The sequence below is a fragment of the Natrix helvetica genome (assembly GCF_964273705.1).
Source record: "Natrix helvetica genome assembly, chromosome: 1".
Lineage (NCBI taxonomy): Eukaryota > Metazoa > Chordata > Lepidosauria > Squamata > Natricidae > Natrix > Natrix helvetica.
This window is the reverse complement of record NC_138548.1, coordinates 302396301-302417109: the sequence shown is the minus strand read 5'-3', so window position 1 is coordinate 302417109 and position 20809 is coordinate 302396301. Positions and strand designations below refer to the sequence as shown.

The window sequence follows — 20809 nt, the reverse complement described above, 5'->3', positions numbered from 1 at the left end:
GTCACCACGGACGCGAGCTTGTTCGGGTGGGGAGCTCTGGTGGGTTCCCGCCTGGCTCAGGGCAGGTGGACCCAAACAGACCTCCGCCACAACATAAATTGGTTAGAACTAAAAGGCGGCCAGGCTCGCCCTCCAACACTTCCGGTCCTCGGTGGAGGGCCGGCACGTGCTCCTTCTGACGGACAATGTGGCCACCAAGGCCCACATCAACCGGCAGGGGGGGACGCGGTCTCGAGCACTCTGGCTGGAGGCTCTGAGACTGGGCGCCTGGGGAGAGATACACCTCTTGTCCTTGGTCTCGGAGCACATCTCCGGCCTCTCCAACCATCAGGCGGATTGGCTGAGTCGAGCCACTCTGGACAATGGCGAGTGGCAGATCCATCCGGACCTCTTCCGGAGGATTTGCCAGCGGTTTGGCGCGCCCCTGGTGGATCTCTTCGCGTCTCCAACGAACGCACATCTGCCCCGGTTCTTCACTCGCTTTCAGTCCCGGGGGGCGGAGGGGACGGACGCTCTCAGGAGCAGGTGGCCGGCGGGCCTCCTGTACGCTTTCCCCCCAATTCCGCTCATCCCGGGGGTTATCAGGAAGGTGGTGGCGGAGAAGGCTCTGGTCATAGTGGTGGCCCCCTTTTGGCCCAGGCGACCTTGGTTTGCGGATCTCACCCAGCTCTCGGTGGCCCCTCCGTGGAGGATTCCGCGGGAGGAGGTGATCTTGCGCCAGGGGGTCCTGATCCATCCGGAGCCCCAGTGGCTTCATCTGACCGCATGGTTGTTGAACGGGGATTGCTGAGGGCGGCTCAGCTGTCCTCGGGGGTCATCCGCACCATCGAGGCTTCCAGGCGTCCATCCACAAATCGCATCTACAACTCGACTTGGGACGCGTTCGTGAGGTGGTGCTCCCACAATCGGGTCTCCCCGACTAGAGCCACCGTTCCTAATGTCTTAGATTTCTTGCAGAAGGGCTTAGAGAGCGGTCTGTCTCACAACACCTTGCGGCGTCAGGTGGCCGCTCTATCATCAGTCCTGGGGGGAGTGGGCTCCTCTTCGCTAGCTCATTTACCCCTGGTCAAGAGGTTTCTCAAGGGGGCGGCTAATCTCCGGCTTCCCCCTGTCCACAGGTTCCCCACATGGGACCTGCCCCTGGTCCTCAGAGCCTTAACAGGGGCCCCGTTCGAGCCGCTTAGATCGGTTCATCTCAGGTTCCTGTCCCTTAAAATAGTTTTTCTTGTGGCGATTACATCCGCCCGGTGTATATCGGAATTGGGCGCATTATCTTCCAAAGATGACCTCTGTCATTTTCATTCGGATAGGGTGGTGCTTCGGCTTGACCCTACCTTTCTTCCGAAGGTAAACACTCCGTTTCATAGGGCCCAGGAGATTGTTCTCCCGGACTTTTGCCCGGGTCCGTCTTCAGATAGGGAACGGCTCTGGCACCGTCTTGAAGTTCGTCGAGCCTTGCACATTTACCTCCGGCGGACGGCGGAGTTCCGCAGGTCGGAGGCCTTATTTGTGTCTTTTCAACCTAGGACCTTGGGCGCTAGGGTGTCTTCGGCCACTATTGGCCGTTGGCTGCGTCAAGCCATCCAAGAGGCGTATGCGGCAGCAGGGCGTCCCGTTCCTTCAGGGATAACGGCCCACTCCACTAAAAGTGCCTCGACTACGGCGGCGTGGGCCACTAGGGCCCCCCTTGAGGACATCTGTCGGGCCGCCACTTGGGCGTCCCCGACGCCATTTATCAGACATTATCGTCTGGATTTGTTCTCTTTGGCGGATGCGGCCTTTGGGAGAAGAGTGTTACAAAGGGTGGTAGCAGATACTCCCCTTGGGCCATAGTTTTTGGTTAGGTATCCCTCCCTTGGGACTGGGCTTTGGTATGTCCCACACGTGACCACTCCCCCTCCCACAATGGAAAAAGAACGTTGGTCTTACCTGAACGTGTCTTTTCATTGTGGTAGGGGGAGTCGTCACGACCCGCCCTTATTTGATATTGGGGCCAAGGGGAGCCGGGGTTTCCCCTGGGGAGGGGGTTGTGTTGCTTGTGTTTCTGGTTGCAGTTCTGCTGTTCGCCTTCGAGGAACTGGGAAGGAAAGGAAAGCCAGGAGTATTTAAGCGTTTGCTCTCAGTCTTTGGACCAATCAGGCTATGAGAATACCCACACGTGACGACTCCCCCTACCACAATGAAAAGACACGTTCAGGTAAGACCAACGTTCTCTTTCTTAGTTTTTTTTTTTTTAAGAATAGGGTCAATCTCTTTAACTTGTGCAATGTTTAACAGTGGTTTACTCCTTGCAGGGGGAGAATTAACTCTGCCACTTATGAAACTGAGAATATTTCAGCATGAATTTAGGGACACCCAGCTCTGTTTTTCTCTTAACAACTGAGTCGTTAACATCAGGAGAGGCAAGTCATGTCTGCTTCCCAGATGCAGTGATGGATTAAATGCGGGCCAAGAAATGTGAGTTGGGTCCTGAAATTATAATATAACTGGGTGTTTTTTTGATACAGTATTTGGGAATCTGTTGATGTGTTCACTAAGAGTCAACACTGATTTTGATGGCATAGATTGAAATGATCTGGAAGATGAATGGAGTGTTCTAAATTTGTTCCTAATATTTTTTTCCTGGAACACTAGAATTAACTTGCAGTGCCTCTTCTTTTTCACATACCTTACCTCTCATAGTTAATATCTTGAAAACAAGTCTTGACAAAAGAAAAAAAATACATTGAAATGCTAGTGTTAATAGGAAGGCAGCTGGAAACAAAAGAGAGAATTACAAAGGCTCCTGGATATATTAGCAGACTGGAATCATAGGACAAAAATGTTACATCTATATTTATCAGGTAATTGCAAAAAGAGGAATCAGTAATAAGATGAGCTTGTGACTGGAGTATTTCAAATCATCAGTGACCACAAAATAATTTCTTCTGTAGTCTAATTTAATTTAACAGGACAATGCTATGCCTGTTTACTCAAGAGGAAATAAATTATGGTATGACTCTTAAATAAGGATGCATACAATTGCAATTTAATTGAGTCATGTTATTATCTTGCATTATACTATTTTAAAAGGGAATTAAATCTTAAAAATGGAATAAATATCATAAACTATGAAATAACATTTTTCCAGATTGGTTCATAAGTAAATTTATGCAAAAAACCACGGGATTTTAATTACTGTATTTGTTTCAAAATGATTTATTTTTCAATATTTACTTAGTTTCCTTCTTTGCATGTAAGAGAAAAATGCAGTGGATAAATAAAATTTCACTTATGTGAGTATTCTTTCCAGTTATTCTTAATGACACAAGAGCCTGACATTTGTAAGAATCTTTTCCTTTAATTTGGATACACATTTCTTTTTAAATAATTCAAATGCTGCTTCCAGTAAAATGGACAAGTATTTCTTCATTGTGCAGATAATTAGAAGAATGATTATATGAATGAGACATGAACTAACATAATAAATTAATCTTGGTGGGAGACATCTTTTAAAATATTTTAAATTACAATATTTTTCTACCACATTTGTTCATTTTAGAAAAGCCATACTAATATGCAGCTAGTACTTTCTGTGGGATGGATCTTATACCAATATTTAGAATAAGAGAAACTATTCGTTTTCATCATTGAATAAGTCTCTCCTCAGTAAATGCTAGAGGTATACCATATATCCAGTATTGTAACATGATCTATACAATAGTAATTAAGAGGAGCAAATTAAGAGGAAATAATAATTAAAGTAATGCATGGCAAGATTAATATTCTTAAAATATTTAGGTGGCTCATATGTTGTGTCTTCTTTAAGGTTTCTGAATACAAGGCTGAAAGAAAAGCTTATATGCAGATCTGTGGAAAAACATTTGTCATGTGTGACATTTCTGTCCTGTCTTTCCAGGTGCAATTGCCAGACTCTTGAAAAGCAATTCAGCAAGGTTAATTCAGTCGGTAGTGATTGCTTGATAAAACTCAATGTTTTTCCCCACAACAGGACTGCCTTCTATTTCACTTTTTATGCTTCTATTCTCATTGCCTGGGACATACAAGAAATTCTTCCTACAGAGAGAGTTGAATTTTGGTCTTTATAAGAAGGTTCTGACAGGTTAAGGAAATCTATTAGTCTCCAACTTCTTTTTTGTGTGGGTAAGATAGAAATAAGCTTAAAGTTTGGTATACATCCCTTATATCTGTGGTTTCAAGCAGGTCAGCTGAATTAGTGAAACATGGATTTTTATAATGATAGCTTGTAGGAATTTTAGAAGAAGGTAAACAAAAGAAGAATGGGTTACTCTAGAATTGGGCCACTGTCAGGCTGTGTTTTGTCTCTAGCTTTAGGTTCATGAAATGAACAGACAGTATAGCAGAGATGCCATCTACTGGCAGTGAATAAATGTGGTGCATAATGTGTTTTGCTGTTTATGGACTGTGACCATCTGTGCAATTAAAATATGTTTTGCATTCTTGCTAATTATTTCATGTGCTGTTTCTTAGGAGTGTGTCTCCAGGGTTTTATTAATGGCTTTGGACATACTTCAAGAATGTTTTTAATTAACCTAGGAAGATTTGGAGATATTCCTATTATAGTGATCTTGGGTATGGTAGATAATGCCATCAGTTCAGTAATAGGTAAGAAGTTAGAAATTTTATGTATTTTGTTTTCCTATTCTCTCTTCTGAATAATTCCTCAGATGAAAGATTTGATTGTGGTTAAGGACAGTGACCTGATATATAGGACTATAATCCTATAATCTAATTCAGGGGTCCCCAACCACTGTCCATGGACTGGGACTGGGCTGCGGCATGACAGCAACTAGGCCGCGCAAACAAGCAAAGCCCCATCCGCAGAATGCAGGCAGCATATAAAACCACGCCCCCTCCAATCTGCGGAAAAAAACTTTCTCTATGGAACTGGTCCTTGGTGCCCAAAAGGTTGGAGGCTGCTGATCTAGCTCTTACAAAATGGAACTATACTTTCCTGTTAATTGCCCAATTAGTATTCTTTTTTCTGAATACATAATGCATTTCTAACATAAAACTTGAGAGTTACCATAGGGGAAAATACTATATTGTCTATTAGAATGTCATCTATTGAAGTTTCTTATTTTAGAATGTAGTACTGCAGGCTACTTCTGCTGACTGATTCGAAATACAGTTCAAATCCCACCAGGCTCAAGGTTGACTCAACCTTCCATCCTTCCGAAGTTGGTAAAAGGAGGACCCAGATTGTTGGGGGCAATATGCTGACTCTGTAAACCACTTAGAGAGAGCTGTAAAAGCACTATGAAGTGGTATATAAGTCTAAGTGCTATTGCTATTTTATTATTATCTTACTAAACTAGTGTTCAGAATAGCAGAAGCTATTTATTTATGCCATCAAATAAGACTCTTCCCAGTAAATCATCTTGTTCCCCTAGGCGCTGCTTGGAGTGTCCAAGCATGGATTAACTTCAGCTTGTTGCCCAAGGACTGAGTTTAAATCTTTAGTGTAGCCACACCTCCTGCTCGTTTTGGAGTTCAGTTTGAAAAACTCAGTCTCCCTGAAAGGACGCATTGGGGAGATCCAGTCCTTGGACAGCAATTAGATTAGTGTAGCCTTTTCTTATTTTTGTTTCACTATGTAGCGTTAGATAGCTTTAGGTTTTGCTATTTTCTCCTTGGAAAGCATTTTTCCTTGCTTCTTCACTTCCCTCATGCGCGGATCAGGTAGCTTGGAGCTAATCAGTCTTCCGCGCTAACACGTGGTTGAGGCTGCACCGGGAGGCTCGTCAGTGGCCGCTGGTGAGCTTAGGGGCAAGATAGGAGGTCAGGATCCCTGTTTAAACTGGTTCATCTGAGCTCTCCGGATTGCTGACAGCAGCCCCGGTGTTGCTCCAAGTTTGTGGTGGCCATTTTGGACAGTAAAAAAGGTGTGCTTTTAAAAGTCAAGCCGTTCTCTTCATGCCGCAGCCTGGTCCTTTGCAGATCGCCGCTGGGAGAGGTATTAATCGAGTGGCCTTGCTCTGGGTCTCCAGGCAAGCCTCCCCTCCCGGAAGATCCAGAATAGCGGCAGCAGGGAGTTTGGCTTCCCCAGGTCATTCCCTGCTTTCTCTCAACTGCACAGATCTGCAGGCGCCCTGGGCCTTCTGATTTGGCACCAAAACTTTTTTTTTTTAAAACAAAATTTTATTGGTTTTAAAAAAAAGATTTGGCACCAAAACTTGTTGCTGCATTCCCTGCCTGGGGCCATTGACTCTGCTCTCCAATTCCTCTGGGCCAACTATCATCTAAGCCAAGTGACTTCTAGCAAGTTCAAGCATGGCCAGCAAGAGTGTGGGCAAGGCCAAAGATCAGGCAGGACCCATCAGTAAGCGCAGCAGACCCAATTCTGCGGCCAAGGGTGTGCTAGTGCAGCATGTCCTACAAAGGGCAAGCAGCCCAGATCACAAAAGGTGTCTAAGGCTGAGGAGAGACTGGCAGAGAGACGCCTGAGAGCCCTAGAGAAACAATTTCAGAGGGCTCAAGGAAACCAGGAGCTCCCTCAACCAGCTGATATTCCTGCTGTCCGTTCCATTGTAGATCCCCCTCTGGAGGAGGTCCCATCGGTAGTGGATGAGGAGGATTTTGGGTTCTCCCCAAACCCCTTTAGGATATCTCCCAGGTCTCTGGCCTCATCCCTAGAAGAGGAGTACAGGGATGAAGCTTGTTCCCTGTTGGAGGAGGAGGGAATTCCTACCTCCGGGTCAGGCCCTAGAGCAGTGATGGCGAACCTTTTTTGGCTCGCGTGCCACAAGTGGGGGGAGCACAGGGGGGTCGAGTGCGGGCGTGTCGCACCCATAATGCAACACGCGACCCCCCAGTGCGCATGCGCGCAAAATGCGCAACCCCCCATTTTTACATTTTTTTTGCCCTCCCCATGCTCCAAGGGCTTTATAGGAGCCTGGGGAGGGCGAAAAGAGCCTCCCCCGACCCCCCGGAGGCCCTCCGAAGGCTTCAGGGACTGTCCAGAGGCTTCCCTGAAGCCTTCGGAGTGCTTAAAACCACCCTCCGAGCAAACCGGAAGTGACCTCCGGGTTGCTCGGAGGGTCGTTTTAAGTGCTCCGAAGGCATCAGGGAAGCCTCGGACGGTCCCTGAAGCCTTCGGAACGCTTAAAACCACCCTCCGAGCAAACCGGAAGTGACCTCCGGGTTGCTCGGAGGGTCGTTTTAAGCGCTCTGAAGGCATGAGGGAAGCCTCGGACGGTCCCTGAAGCCTTCAGAACGCTTAAAACGACCTTCCGAGCAACCCGGAAGTCACTTCCGGTTTGCTCGGAGGGTGGTTTTAAGTGTTCCGAAGGCTTCAGGGACGGTCCCTGAAGCCTCCGCGGGGGCGGGGGAGGCTCTTTTCGCCCTCCCCAGGCTCTTAATAAAGCCTCTGGAGCCTGGGGAAGGCGAAAAATAGCTTTTAAAAAGGTGAACTCAGCTGGCCAGCGCGCGCATGCGCGCTGGCCAGCTGACAGGGCAGCGCCTCGCGTGCCCTGACAAATGGCTCCACGTGCCACAGGTTCACCATCACGGGTCTAGTGGCTGACCAGCGAACTGCGTCTGCATCTACAAAGTTTTGCTATGTACTCTAGAAGCCGACAAGTGAATTGAACTCAAAGAATTCATAATATTTTTTAAAAAATCGAGCTAATCCTAGTCATAGAATCATAGCACCCTTTTACCCATGGCAGAAGGGTCAGACAGTCCGGTCCCCATGCCAGAACCCACCACAAACTCAGAATGGAGGTCCGACTATGAGAAATCGCAGTAGCACCCCAGATAGCCTATGATCTTAGACAGCATTCGCTGAGGGCAGAACATATAGCAGGGGTGGAGAACATCAGAGCCGACTGGCTCAGCTGGACCGAGGTGGACAATTCGGAGTGGAAACTGCAGCCAGCAATTGTCAAGGAGCTGGACAGGCCCTGGAGAACCTCCCAGGACAGGATCTCCCTCAGTCAGGGGTCACTGGAACACCCGGACCCTCAGTGGCTCCAGCTAACCGCTTGGCGCTTGAGCAGAGCACCCTGAGGGAAGATCTTCCTCCCCCCAGGGTTATACAGACTATCCAGGCAGCTAGCAGACCCTCCACGGAGCGCATTTACGGCGCTACATGGCGGCCCCTTTCAACATGGTGCATGGTGCATCTCTAGGGGCCTTGATCCGGTCCGGGCCACTGTTGCACAAGTTCTGGACTTCCTCCAGGCGGGGCTGGATAGAGGGTTGGCTCCCAACACATTTAGGAGACAGGTCTCGGCCATTTCATTGGTACTCCTGGGTGGTACATCTCAGACACGGACTCACCATCTGATGGTCAGGCGGTTCCTCAAGGGGGGCCTCCAATCTTAAACCGCACACGGTGCACAGGTACCCTTCCTGGGACTTACACAGGGTGTTGGACGCTCTGACAGACCTTCTGTTCGAAACATTACGTACTGTCTCTCTGAAGTTCTGGACACTTAAGATGGTCTTTTTGGTGGACATCACCTCAGCCAGGAGGATATCCGAACTGCAGGCTCCGTCTACCAGGGAAGATCTCTGCATGTTCCACCAGGACAGAGTAGTACCAGGTTGGACCCCTCCTTCATTCCCAAGGTGTGCTCTTGCGTCCATCGCTCGCAGGAGCTGATATTGCACATTTCTGCCTGGACCCTTCTCACCCATTAGAGAGGAAGTGGCACACCTTGGACGCAAGGAGGGCTTTGAGGATTTACCTCAGAAGAACCAGGCCTAACAGGAAGCCGGAAGTCCCTTTTGCTTCCTTCCAGCGGGGGTCCCTGGGGAACAAGGTGACCTCCACCACAATAGGCAGGTAGTTAAGAACCTGTATGGCTTCTGCCTATCAGGCACGGGGTCGGCAGACACCAAGTTCTATCACAGTGCGTTCTACACAGAGTGCGGCCACTATCTGAGATCTGTAGGGCAGCCACGGGGTCCTCCCCCTCACCATTCGTGAGGCATTACAAGTTGGACTCCTTTGCTTCTGCGGAAGCCTCATTCGGACGTAGGGTGTTGCAGGCTGTTCACAAGGCGGGGGAGGTATCACCAGGCATAAGTTTGGGCATATACTCAAATGTGTAACCCTCCCTAGGGACGTGTAGGTTTTGGTACGTCCCATCCTGAAGACTCCTCCCGCTCACTATGGAGAAAGGGCGTTGGTACTTACCTGATACGCCTCTTCTCATAGTGGGGGAGGAGTATCCAGCCCCTCCCTGATATGGGTACGTTGCGAAATTGTTATGTCGTTTGTTGAACTGTTCTGTTGAAGTAATAGATAAAGGTTTGAAACTAAAAGTTTAGAGTGGATGACACAGCGAGTCGGATAGAGTTCTTCGCCAATAACTGGGTGGAGCCTGGTGACCAAGGCGTGGCTAAAAGAGCTTATCTGACTCAGTCCAATCAAGAGAGGACAAGGTCAACCCATCCTGGATACTCCTCCCCCACTATGAGAAGAAGCGTATCAGGTAAGTACCAACGCCCTTTTCTATCGATGCCCCTGCGGACATTCGTCCGCTGTCCCCTTCCCAAATCGCCCCTCAAACGCCAGCTGATGCAGACGGAGATCAGGCGTTTACTGGACATAGCGGCCATCGAGCAGGTACCCCCGGGTCAGGAGGGAAGGGGATTTTATTTGATCCTTTTCCTCGTTCCCAAGGCATTGCGGGGAGTGTGAGAGCAATACTGGACCTCAAGAAACTCAACATCCATCTGGCGTACAAGCGCTTCAAGATGCAATAGCTCCAAACCACATTGAGTTGCATCAGGCAGGACAATCTGATGACATTGATCGACTTGAAGGAGACGTACCTGCACGTTCTCATTGCAAGTTCTTGAGGTTCCAGGTTGCAGACCACCATTACCAGTACATGGCCCTTCCCTTCGGCCTCTCGTCAGCTCCAAGAACATTCACAAAACTCCTGGCTGCAGTTGCAGCAAATCTCCAATCTCATCCTGTACGGTTCGTCTGCTACCTGGACGACATCCTGCAGTTGTCATCCATCCCACAAGCACATCGGGATCTCAACCTCACCATTCGCACCCTCGAGCAGCACAGCTTCTCTGTCAATCGGGAGAAGAGTCACCTGATTCCAACCTCCAGGATTCAACATCTGGGCACGGTGATCGACTCCATCGCTTGCAAGGTTTACCTCATGCAACAGCGAGCGGACAGTATAACCTCCAGTGTGCAACAGATAAGGACATCCAGGTCAGCCTCCATCGTGACTCTATCCCAGCTGCTGGGCAAACTGATCTTGCTGTAGTTCCCTGGGCTCGGCTACATGCACGGGAGCTTCAGTGGTTCTTGCTTCCGGTTCAATGACGCAAGGCCAGCAACTCCAAGAGGGTAGATATCATACCTCCAGGGGTCATCAGGTCCCTCAGGTGGTGGCAGTCACCAGCACTGAGAAAGGGCTCCCTGCTCAAGGATCCAGAAGGCCTTGTTATAACGACAGACGGCAGCCTGTAGGGCTGGGGAGCTCACTTTCAGACACATGTGACGCAGGGCAGGTGGTCTCCAGCAGAGCTCGGCCACAACATAAACTGGCTGGAGCTCAGGGTGACCAGGCTAGCTCTTCAACATTTCCGCCAACACATCGAAAGCACACATGTCCTAATATTGACGGACAAAATTGCCACCAAGGCGTACATAAACCATTAGGGTGGAACTCGATCAAAGGTCCTGATGTTGGAGGCGGACGCACTTGGGCGTTGGGCCGAACGCCACCTCGAGTTACTGAGGGCAGATCACATCTCGGGGGAAGAGAACGTAACTGCAGACTGCTTGAGCAGAACTACAATCAGCAACTCGGAGTGGCGGCTCCATCCTTCTCTCTTTTACCAACGATCCCAGAGATTCGGTCTTCCGACGGTCGACCTGTTCGCCAGTCCGACAAACATGTATCTCCCGCGATTTTTCTCGCGGTTCCAGTGCTCCGGAATGGAAGGGACAGACACCCTTCGATGCCATTGGCCTCCCAGCCTCCATTACGCCTTCTCGCCTTTCAACCTCATTCCCCAGGTAATCAAGAAGATCCTGTTGGAGGGAGTGTAGGTGCTGCTGGTCACACCACATTGGCCGAGGCGATCCTGGTTCGCCGACCTTGTCGATCTATCAGTGACCAAACACTGTCGCATTCCTCAGGAGCAGATCTCCCTCAGCCAAGGGGCCATTCCTCACCTGGATCCTCAGTGGCTCCAGTTGACCATCTGGCACTTGAGGGGGACCTTCTGAGGCAGGACAATTTCTCGGACAAGGTCATCCTCACCATCCAGGCGTCCAAGCGGCCTTTAGTCTTTCATCTAAATTGCTCTCTTTGAGTCTTGACCACACCAGTTTTTTTGTTCATGTGCTCTGATAAACTATTGGATTGTGCTTGAAATATCTAATTGGATATTGAATTTAATATTCGGGACTCTCAAAATTGTTTTTCAGTTAGACTTCAAACCCATGCCAGAACTATGAACCTGAAATAACTCAGGATTTCAGGATTGCCACTCTGAAAACAGTTTTTATAGTGAGGTAAATTGATGATGATTTGCTTTGTATAATTATTTGTTTATTATTTATTTAATTGTATTATGGCACTGCCTAACTCCAAAACAACTGAATGACGTTATCATATCATATCCTATTGAAAATTATGCCTCAATCCCGTTTCTGTTATGAAATATATATTAAAAACATTTTCCCTGGCACCAAAAACATAGTGAATTACTGCAATATGATTGTTGATTCACCTACCTGAATATGTAGAAATCACAGATGATTCACAGTATTCCATCTCCTTTTTATAGAGCAATGGAAGAGATTTGACATTTATTTGATCATAAAGCTCCTTCCTATTTCTACTGCAATATGATTGTTGATCCACCTACCTGAATATGTAGAAATCACAGATGATTCACAGTATTCCATCTCCTTTTTATAGAGCAATGGAAGAGATTTGACATTTATTTGATCATAAAGCTCCTTCCTATTTCTACTGCACCTTCATGTATTGCCCAGCAGATGGAACCTAAGAATGTTCTTAAGTTTCCAAAGTCTTTTACTTGAAAATCTTGGAAAAGGTGAAGTGATGATTAAGCAACTCATTTAATATGGAGACACAAAGCTCCCCATACAGTATATGATTAGGGATCTTAAAGGAACGTGTTACTATATTGTAGAGAATTTCTATTAGGGCAGTGATGGCTAAACTTTTTGCCATTGCGTGCCAAAAGCGGGGGAGCGCAGGGGGTTGTGCATGCACGTGCCCACACCCATGATTCTATGCGCCAACTCCTGTGCATGTGCACGTCCCCCCTTCCTCTCCCCCCGCTTTTGGCATGCGAAGGCACAGTGAACCCGTTTTTTGCTCTCCCCAGGCTCCAGAGCATTTCTAGGAGGGGAGGGCAAAAACGGCCTTCCCCACCTCCTTCGAGGCCAGAAACGGCTTGTTTGTCGACTTCTGATGGGCCCAGAAGGCTAGAAAATCAGGTGATGCACGCCGGAGCTCAGCTCGCATGTCCACTGAGATGGCTCTGCGTGCCACCTGTGGCACACTTGCCATAGATTTGCCATCCCGGTACTATGGTATTACATTTTTATACAGATTTATGCTCTATATTTTTCTGTGCATTTTCTTAGTGCTGCAAGACCTTACATAATATTTAAAATCTGCCACACTGTCAGCCTAATTTTATACATCACAATTGTTGAAACTGATGCTGAATGGTTTTGATATGGGCTGGACATAATTTAATTTCTTTTCAGCTTCTTATCTTATGCTTTTAATTTATTTTACTTACAGTCTTTTGCAATATTGCCATGGGGAAAAAGAAATTCTACCATAACAAGAACAATTTTGACAGTATTTTAAGATATTTGGAACATGAAATTGTTCACATTTATCTAGAAATATCAAAGCTAACCCCCCCCCCCTCACCCCAAACAAGAAAAAAAAATACAAGGATTAATTTAAAAAACCAATTGAAATTCTGGAATAATAAATGTAAAAACAGGAAGTGCTCTTGTGATGTTATCTTTATACACTAAAATTTTCAATTAACTTCGAAGACCTTTGTATAGGCTATCTTCTATACAGTGCAGAAGCCATGCAGTACAATTCTAAAATGCAGGAACATAATGTAATTCTGCTCCTGGGGGCAGTATCTATTTTCACTAAAGAAAGGAACACTCAGTGCCTGACTTGCTTGTGGGGTTTTTGTTACTGACTTTTTATGTATAGGTCAGTGAATTTGCTCCTGACTAGCTCATAAAAGACATGTTTTATTTTGATATTGATGTTTTTTTCTTCCTTTTTTCAGTTATTTTTTCCAAGTTGACAAATTGACAAAACTGAGAGCGCTGAGAACCTATAGTTCTGCAGCTTATATTTCAGTTTTAATTTCAAGAAATTAAAATAATTTCAAAGCAATTCCATTAATAAATATCATTATTGTCTAAATTAAACTAAATATACAGAAGTATATTATTTTCTAACAATCTGAACAGTCCTGTAATTGATCTCTATTATTGCATGTTTGCATTTTGAATATTTAAAATTTCAAAATATTTTCCTATTTTAAAATTTTGACTTCATTTACTCGTCATAAGATTGGCTTGCCTACCAAGGTTGGGCCAAGGGAGTAAGGAGCTGAATGTTTTCATCACATTCCTTTGAATGATAAATTCAGCAGTTTTGCCTTCTGGCAGAGATGTTTTCTACTAATCATTCCCACAATTATAGCCTTTGTGTAAGAACGTCCATAACACTTTCTTACCATGTTCAAAAAGAACAGTAATTTTAAGTACTGTGTTAATAAACATCAAAAGAATCCATGAAAGGATTGTTATAATTTCACTTTATTTAATTTTAATATTAAAACATTAGCACATTACAACTTTATGTCCATTTATATTTCTAGTGCAAAGCCCTATAATATACATGCACTGGTGAAACCCTTTATATGTTAAACAGCTTAGTAATTTGCTGTTAGCTAGATAATAATACAGAAATTAGAAGGGCTGTGCACACTTTCCTAATCAAAGTACTGATGATGATAATATTATCCATTCATTCCTGTCTGAATCCTCTGGGCCAATTCTAAGGGCCAGGTCTCTCTAATCTTGCATTACTTCTTTGAGTTGTTTTATGCCTTGGTGGGTGTCAGCTTTGATGGTGTCCAGCTAGCCACTGTATCCTTTGGCAGCCTGGTTTCCTTTTACTGCTAACTCTTGCAAACATAATTGCTTTCTCCGGTAAATTCTCTTGCATGACATGGCCAGAGTAAATGAGATGCAGGCTCATCTTTTTATGTAACACTTAATAGTCAAATAAGAGGAATCTTATTTTTTATATATTTTTATATTAAAAAATGAAGAAATGTTTTGCTACCTTAGTTGACTATTTGGAGCTGATTAAATTAAAAGAGTAATGAAATATTTATTGTAGTAATTAAATAAGAGCTAACTCTTATATCTCTAAAGACTGTGGCAGCACTTGTTCAGACTCTTTGAATTTATTTTACATTAATTTCTGAAAGAATTCCAAATGGACTCTTTCCTATTTGGAAACTGGCAGAGAACTAGATACATAAATCCTGCTCCCCAAACACCATTTTGTCTTCCTATGTTAACTCAACAAATTAACAAATTCAACAGATACCAGGACTGGTTCAGCTTCTAGAGAAGGTAAGAGCAGCTGATAAGGAAGAGGTCATTAATACCAGATACAAGTCACAAAATGATGTTTTAATGTAAGTTCATTTAATAATTTACATTATGATTCTATGATATTCTTAATATGATTGATAGAATAAAACAGTGAATGTATATAAAATTATTCATTTTAAACATTTAATAACGTTTGACAATATATTTGTTTTGATGAGTTACTGTGCAAATTTGTTATAACGTCTTATATTCTTTAATTCTGTAAATGCTTTAAATAGGAACATATGCTTCTAAGTAAGCAAATGATTTTTTCACATGCTTACTTAGGTAGGTAAGTAATATAAATCCTGTTTGTTCATCTTTTGAATGTTCTGTATTATTTTTTAGAAAGTTGTAAATTAGTCATCACGACAGTAAATGTACATTTTATTTTAAACAGTATAGTTTAAATGGTGCCCTCTCCAGCTCTCAAATCTATTATGAATGGAAAAGTAAAATGATATAACTCAGGACTTATGAATGTAATAGATCCATTACTTTTATGAGATTATAAGATTAGTGTGTTTGTAGTGAGATTTAATTAATGACTTTGCCTAGTAATTTATTCATATTGTTTATTCTGGATTTGAATAGGCAATTGGATTTGATGGCCTCTTCCAACTCTATTCTCTGTGGTACCAGAAAACAATTTTTATTGTATTTTATTGAGTTTTGCAGTATTTGTATCCTGGGCACTTCATAAACTCGGGGCAGTTCAGAGCAGTTATTTAACATGGTTCTTCCCTAGGAGAAAGAGAAGACAGAAAAGAATTAAAAATACACCCCAAATACAGCTGGCATAATATCTGGCCTTCCTCACCTTGCAGATCTAAGAAGCCATACTTTTAAAAAAGCTACAGCCAGGAATAATAATATAACATTAAATTGCCTGGAAAATAAGTTATTGCAATTATTCATCCCCATCTGGATATATTAACTATTTTGTCACACAAAAATATGTGCTGCATGTTTGCATGTGTCTCTATATCCCATTAGAAGACAAAGAAAATGAACAAATGTACAAAAACTAGAATGGGAATGGGTAATGAACAACTATACTGGGAAGTATGGGATAAGGAAAGTTGTTGTAAGGCAGTGGTTCTCAACCCTCCCAGTGCCGCGACCCTTTAATACAGTTCCTCAACCATAAAATTGGTGTCTCGGTTCCTAAGACCATCGAAAATACTTGTTTTCCAAAGGACTTAGGCGACCCCTGTGAAAGGGTTGTTCGACCCCCAAAGGGGTCCCGATCCACAAGTTGAGAACCACTGTTGTAAGGGAAAGTAAATAGAGAAATTCCATTTTGGTATTATAAAATGATTAAGTCGCACCAATCAAGCAGCAGAGATCCCTTGCCAAGTTGGATGGTGACAGTAAAAATTATATTCAAAGCTCTCAGTACTATCAATGCTAGCAGATATAGATTTCTGTCCATTTGCTCTTTTTCAACATTAAATTCTCTTCTCATTTTCCAATTTGGGGAAGAATCTGTCTTCCTACTAGCATGGCAAAATATTAGTTTTTAAAAAAAATAAAGTTACATTTTAAACTGATTTCTTTACAATTATATTCGTGCAGAGGTGGGAGTGGGCAGGGTTAGTATACATTATGGTATAGAGAGAGCTAGTTTGATCTAGTAATTAAGGCACTAGGCTAGAAAGCTTGCTATTGTGAGTTCAAGTTCGCCTTAGTCATGAAAGCTACCTGGGTGACCTTGGGCCAGTTACTCTTGCTCAATCCTCCCCACCTCAAGGGTTGTTGTTGAAAAAATAGGAGTTGGAAGGTGTGTTGGATATGTTTGCCACATTGAGTTACTGGTAAAAATAATGAAGGTGATATACAATAAATAAAGTAAAAAATAAAATAAAACAATAATATAAATAAATGGTGTACCACTGTAATTTCCAGCCTGTATTTGCTCTCTGCTGATCCCGAAAATCATTTGCATGGGACTCTACCAAGAATTCTAGGGCTCTGGGCTAGCCTATGAAGTTTATAAAGAAACTCTGAAAGAAGGCAATTACTGGTATATACTATTTCCATGTTGCTGCTAATAAAAATTTAGTACAAGTTTAGCTCAACTTGAGAGATTCTTTACGGAGAATGTGGATGTGCAATCTTCCTCATCTAAATCAGGTTCGGAGCAAACACCTGGGTTAAAACCCCTCTATCCTGGTGTCTCAATCTAGCTTGAGATGAAAACATGAAAGATGTATAGTTTTTGCCATTACCCAATTCTTTTCCTCTTGAAATAATTTGCATGTTTTGCTAGTAATGCTGAAAAATGTCAATAGTGTGAATTCTGCCTTGATAGAGATGAAACAAGGATGATCAGATGAGAAAAGGGAAAGAATTGCAAAAAAAAAAAGCCAAATAGAAATTAAAATGGTCTTATCAGAGGTTGTGAGATACATCAGTATCATTGATTTGTCCTGTGCCAATATAGTATAAATTCTGAACATGAAAAATGTAATTACTTGGTCTGTGTTATTGGTCTTTCTTCTCACGAACTATGGTTACATAATTTCTATGTCTCAGAAGAAAAGATTGCTATATCTTTAAAGTGTTCTTTTTTGTTAGAATCTGATGTTTGGAGCATTAATACAAAGGTGTAAAGCAATCTTTAAGATTATAATGCCATTGAATAATGTTATTCAATAGTTCACTATGTACCACTAGTTTGTGGTTCACTATGCTGTGCCTTATGCATTATGTGTGTTGGCAAGTGGATTAGTTCAGCAAACCATGGAATAGCTAACCAAGGATTAGCAAATTATGCAAACAATCCTACACTAATAAAACATAAGAAACCAACATGAAAGCATCTCTTGCAAGAGAATCATAATCTTGAGACTTTTTAATCATCTGTCATCTAAGTACTAATAAGGACTGATCCTGATCCTGCTTAGCTTTTTCAAAATCTAAATGATGCTGCCTTTTGCGTGATTATGTATATATAGTATTCAGTGGCTGGTTTCGAATTTTTTTAGAGCCTCTTCTGTAGGAGTGGCTTGCTTTGTGGGAGTGGCTTGCCAGCCATGTGACTGGGTGGGCCAACTTGTAAAATGTGTGGTGAAACTCACTTAACAACGCTCTTGCCTAGCAACCAAAATGTTGGCTCAGATACTCTGGCATTTGAAGCACGCAAGTCTTAAAGCTGTCAAGTTACAAGACCCTTGCACCCCTAATGCTTTAGAAAAAAAAACCCAGGCGTGTTCAAACTTGACAGCTTTAAGTCTTGTGGACTTCAACTCCCGGAATTCCTCCTCTCGCTCTTCATCTTCATCTTGATCTTGATGATGTGTGGATGGGCAGGGGGAGGGAGCTGGAACCGGTTCTAAACGGCACTGTAGATTTGTGGAATCTCTTCTATAGAAGATGTTAGAACTGGCAGGAACCCACTCCTGATAGTATTTTAAGGGAATGTCTTGATTTGAAGTGGCTTAATAATACTAATGGGTGTGTGCTTCTGGTTTGTTACTAAACCTTTCAAATACATTTCAAGGCTTTCCTCAAAACTACAGCTCCCAGAGTTCTTAGGTTAATAAGATGAATTTCTCCATCTTTCATTTTGAATTAGAAATAAACAACTGCATATTACACGAAAGGCATCCAGAATATAGGGAAATCTTGTCTTAAGAGAATGAAAAAGAAACAGTAGGGACCGCTGCAATCTTAGGCATCTAGAAAGGTTTTTCAAATGAATACAGCCTTTTTAAGAAAAAAAATTGGAATCATCAAGGCTGTTAAACATTTGTACTTGGTTTTTATGAAAAACATTTGTATCCATAGTTTTAAATGTAAGGGATACTTAAATGGGCTGTAGTTTAGGACATCGTATGACATATTGTTAGTTTTAAGAGGCTTACTCCAGAGCAAATCCGCAAAGGTTGCTGATGGCATCTTTGCTTTCCTAAAACAGAAACCTGCATCTGAAGCACTTCGTTTTGCCCCATCTGGCGGGGCAAACAAAGCCTTGCTTTCTCCCTGCCTGTCCCGCTCACGCCACTTTCGCGGCTCTCCTTTGTCTCCGCGAAGCGCGCAGAGGGCGGGGCGGCCCGAATCCGCGTCAGCCTCCAGCTCCGCAACCTGTTCTGAGCTCTGGCCTGAGGAGGTGGGGCTTTCCTGCAGACCCCGCCCCCGCGGTGGCCTTGCCAGCCCCTGCCCGTCGCCGAGGGAGACACCGGGCACAAGCCGGCTGGCTAGCAGGCTGGCAGAGGCGCACCTTCTTGGACGTTCGCGGTTTGCTGTCGTAGCAGACGGGGCTGCAGCAGAGCTCCGACCCCGCAGGCGAGAATGGCGTCTTCGCCGGCTCGAGAGCTCACGCAGAACCCCCTGCAGAAGATCTGGGTACCCTACAGCAATGGGCTTCCGGCGAAACACAGCGCGCAACGCGGCGGTGAGTGGCGGGTCGAAGACTGATGAGCTGAGATGGAGAGGGGGCGGATAGGAGAGTCGGGGCACTGGAGTTGCATCACCCCGGTGCGGATGTTGGGTGAAGTATGTGGAAGCAGGACTTGGAAGTGGAGGCCTGGCGATCATCTCCTCCCCCCTCCCCATACAGACATGCCGGTTTAGCGTTGGACGGCCCTATTGATTGAGGGAGTTGCTTTCTTCCTTGCTGTCAAATCCTCTTGTAAGACACGGAGGGTTCCCGTTGGATTTGGAAAGGAGACAGCTCCAGAGGGATGAAGTGAGGACCCCAGGTCCCCGTTTTGCTTGGCCTAATGATTTTGCAGCACCTGCTAGTTATGAGAATAGCTCAGGTGTGGCATGGAGTGCCCGGCATCTTCAAAATGCCATTGTGCAATACTGAAGAGTTGCAAAAGCCAATTTGAAAAGAACTACAGGTGGTTTCTTGAGGTCCCAACCATTGATTGCAATGAATTTCCAGCTTTTTCCTTTTGTACTTAGCCACTGCTGCAATACAGTACATGCACATTTGCTCTCACACACATGGTATCTTCCTAGTGAAATAATAATGATAATAAAAAACCCACGTGGTTCAATATACATCAAAATGTATGTTGATATGCCAATAATTTCATCTTTAACAGTGGTTTTATAGTATCAAAATTACCAGTATAACTCTTCATCTAGTGATTCATTTGCTAATGCACACAGTTTCTTGGATGACAAATGTATTATTAATATTAAATAATAGTGAAACCTTTACCTAACTGAATTTATGAGTGTTCAAGTAAAGATTTTGTAAAACTTAAAAAATGAGCGTGAGTGTGATCCTTGAGGTTGAGAACAATTTACCTGGATTTGTACTTAATACTGCTAACCTTTGCATATCAACCAGATTTGTAGGTCAGATAGAACTAAGTAGGATGTGGTTTTGAATGTGCATGGAATAGAATAGCATTGATAAAGGTGCTTCTAGAAAATATTAGCAGAAAGGGAGAAACAGTGCATTTTTTAATTATATAAGGGAAAAGGGAAAAGTAGAAGAGAAAGAAATAAAGTTGTAGAGAGAGCTCCTTGTTTGTTCAAATAGACTATGAGATTCATTCACTTGAAAACAGGAAAAGATGGAAGTCTGGAACAACATCTGAAAATGTGACACTCATTGGATAACCATAATCAACACCTGCATTGGGAAGTCAGAGGTTGAATGTGTTTCAGACTGTCTTTTTACAAGGTGTGATTTGAATCAGCAGAGATATGCATGCCTAGAGAATGCCTAGAGAAGATATGGGGACTTTATATGGACTGTAATCTCAAAAGAAAGAAAAGCTGGCTTTGGTCTACTCTTCTAGGTCCATGCAGCAGGAAGAGCTGGAAGAAATATACAGAGTTGAGCGGGAACAGTGTCTCAGTTAAGAGCTTTAGCAGCTGAATATGCTGCTAATTACGGTAGGGAATATGTATTAGTGCTTATAAACAGCCTTTGAGTGCTGTATAAAAGGTAGTGTCCATTTGCATCTAAGTTGTCAATATAGGATGGAGCTGGTTGAATTGATTACCTGAAAGCATATTTCAATGTACTGTGTGCTGATAAAAAGATCTGTCAAGAATAAATGTGGTTGTTTTGTGCAGAGGGAGTTTACATGTGAATGGCTATGCATGCAGCTATTAGGGTTTTTGGGTTTTGGCTTGGTAGTTCTT

General features: G+C 43.9%; 1 protein-coding gene across 3 annotated transcripts in view; it reads left to right on the top strand.

The window, feature by feature from the left end:
- The window catches only part of PFKFB4 (6-phosphofructo-2-kinase/fructose-2,6-biphosphatase 4), an 86061-nt gene that overhangs the window by 18111 nt on the left and 47141 nt on the right, over positions 1-20809 (top strand). The window contains exon 1 of one of the 3 annotated variants that reach the window (XM_081934908.1): positions 18873-19094. The exons of 1 other annotated variant lie outside the window; for it this stretch is intronic. In XM_081934908.1, the coding sequence (XP_081791034.1) occupies positions 18992-19094 (103 nt within the window). In that variant the 5' untranslated portion in view covers positions 18873-18991. Of the gene's footprint in view, positions 1-18872; positions 19095-20809 lie in introns of those variants that run through there. One more of the 3 variants, XM_081934907.1, reaches the window with a different exon arrangement.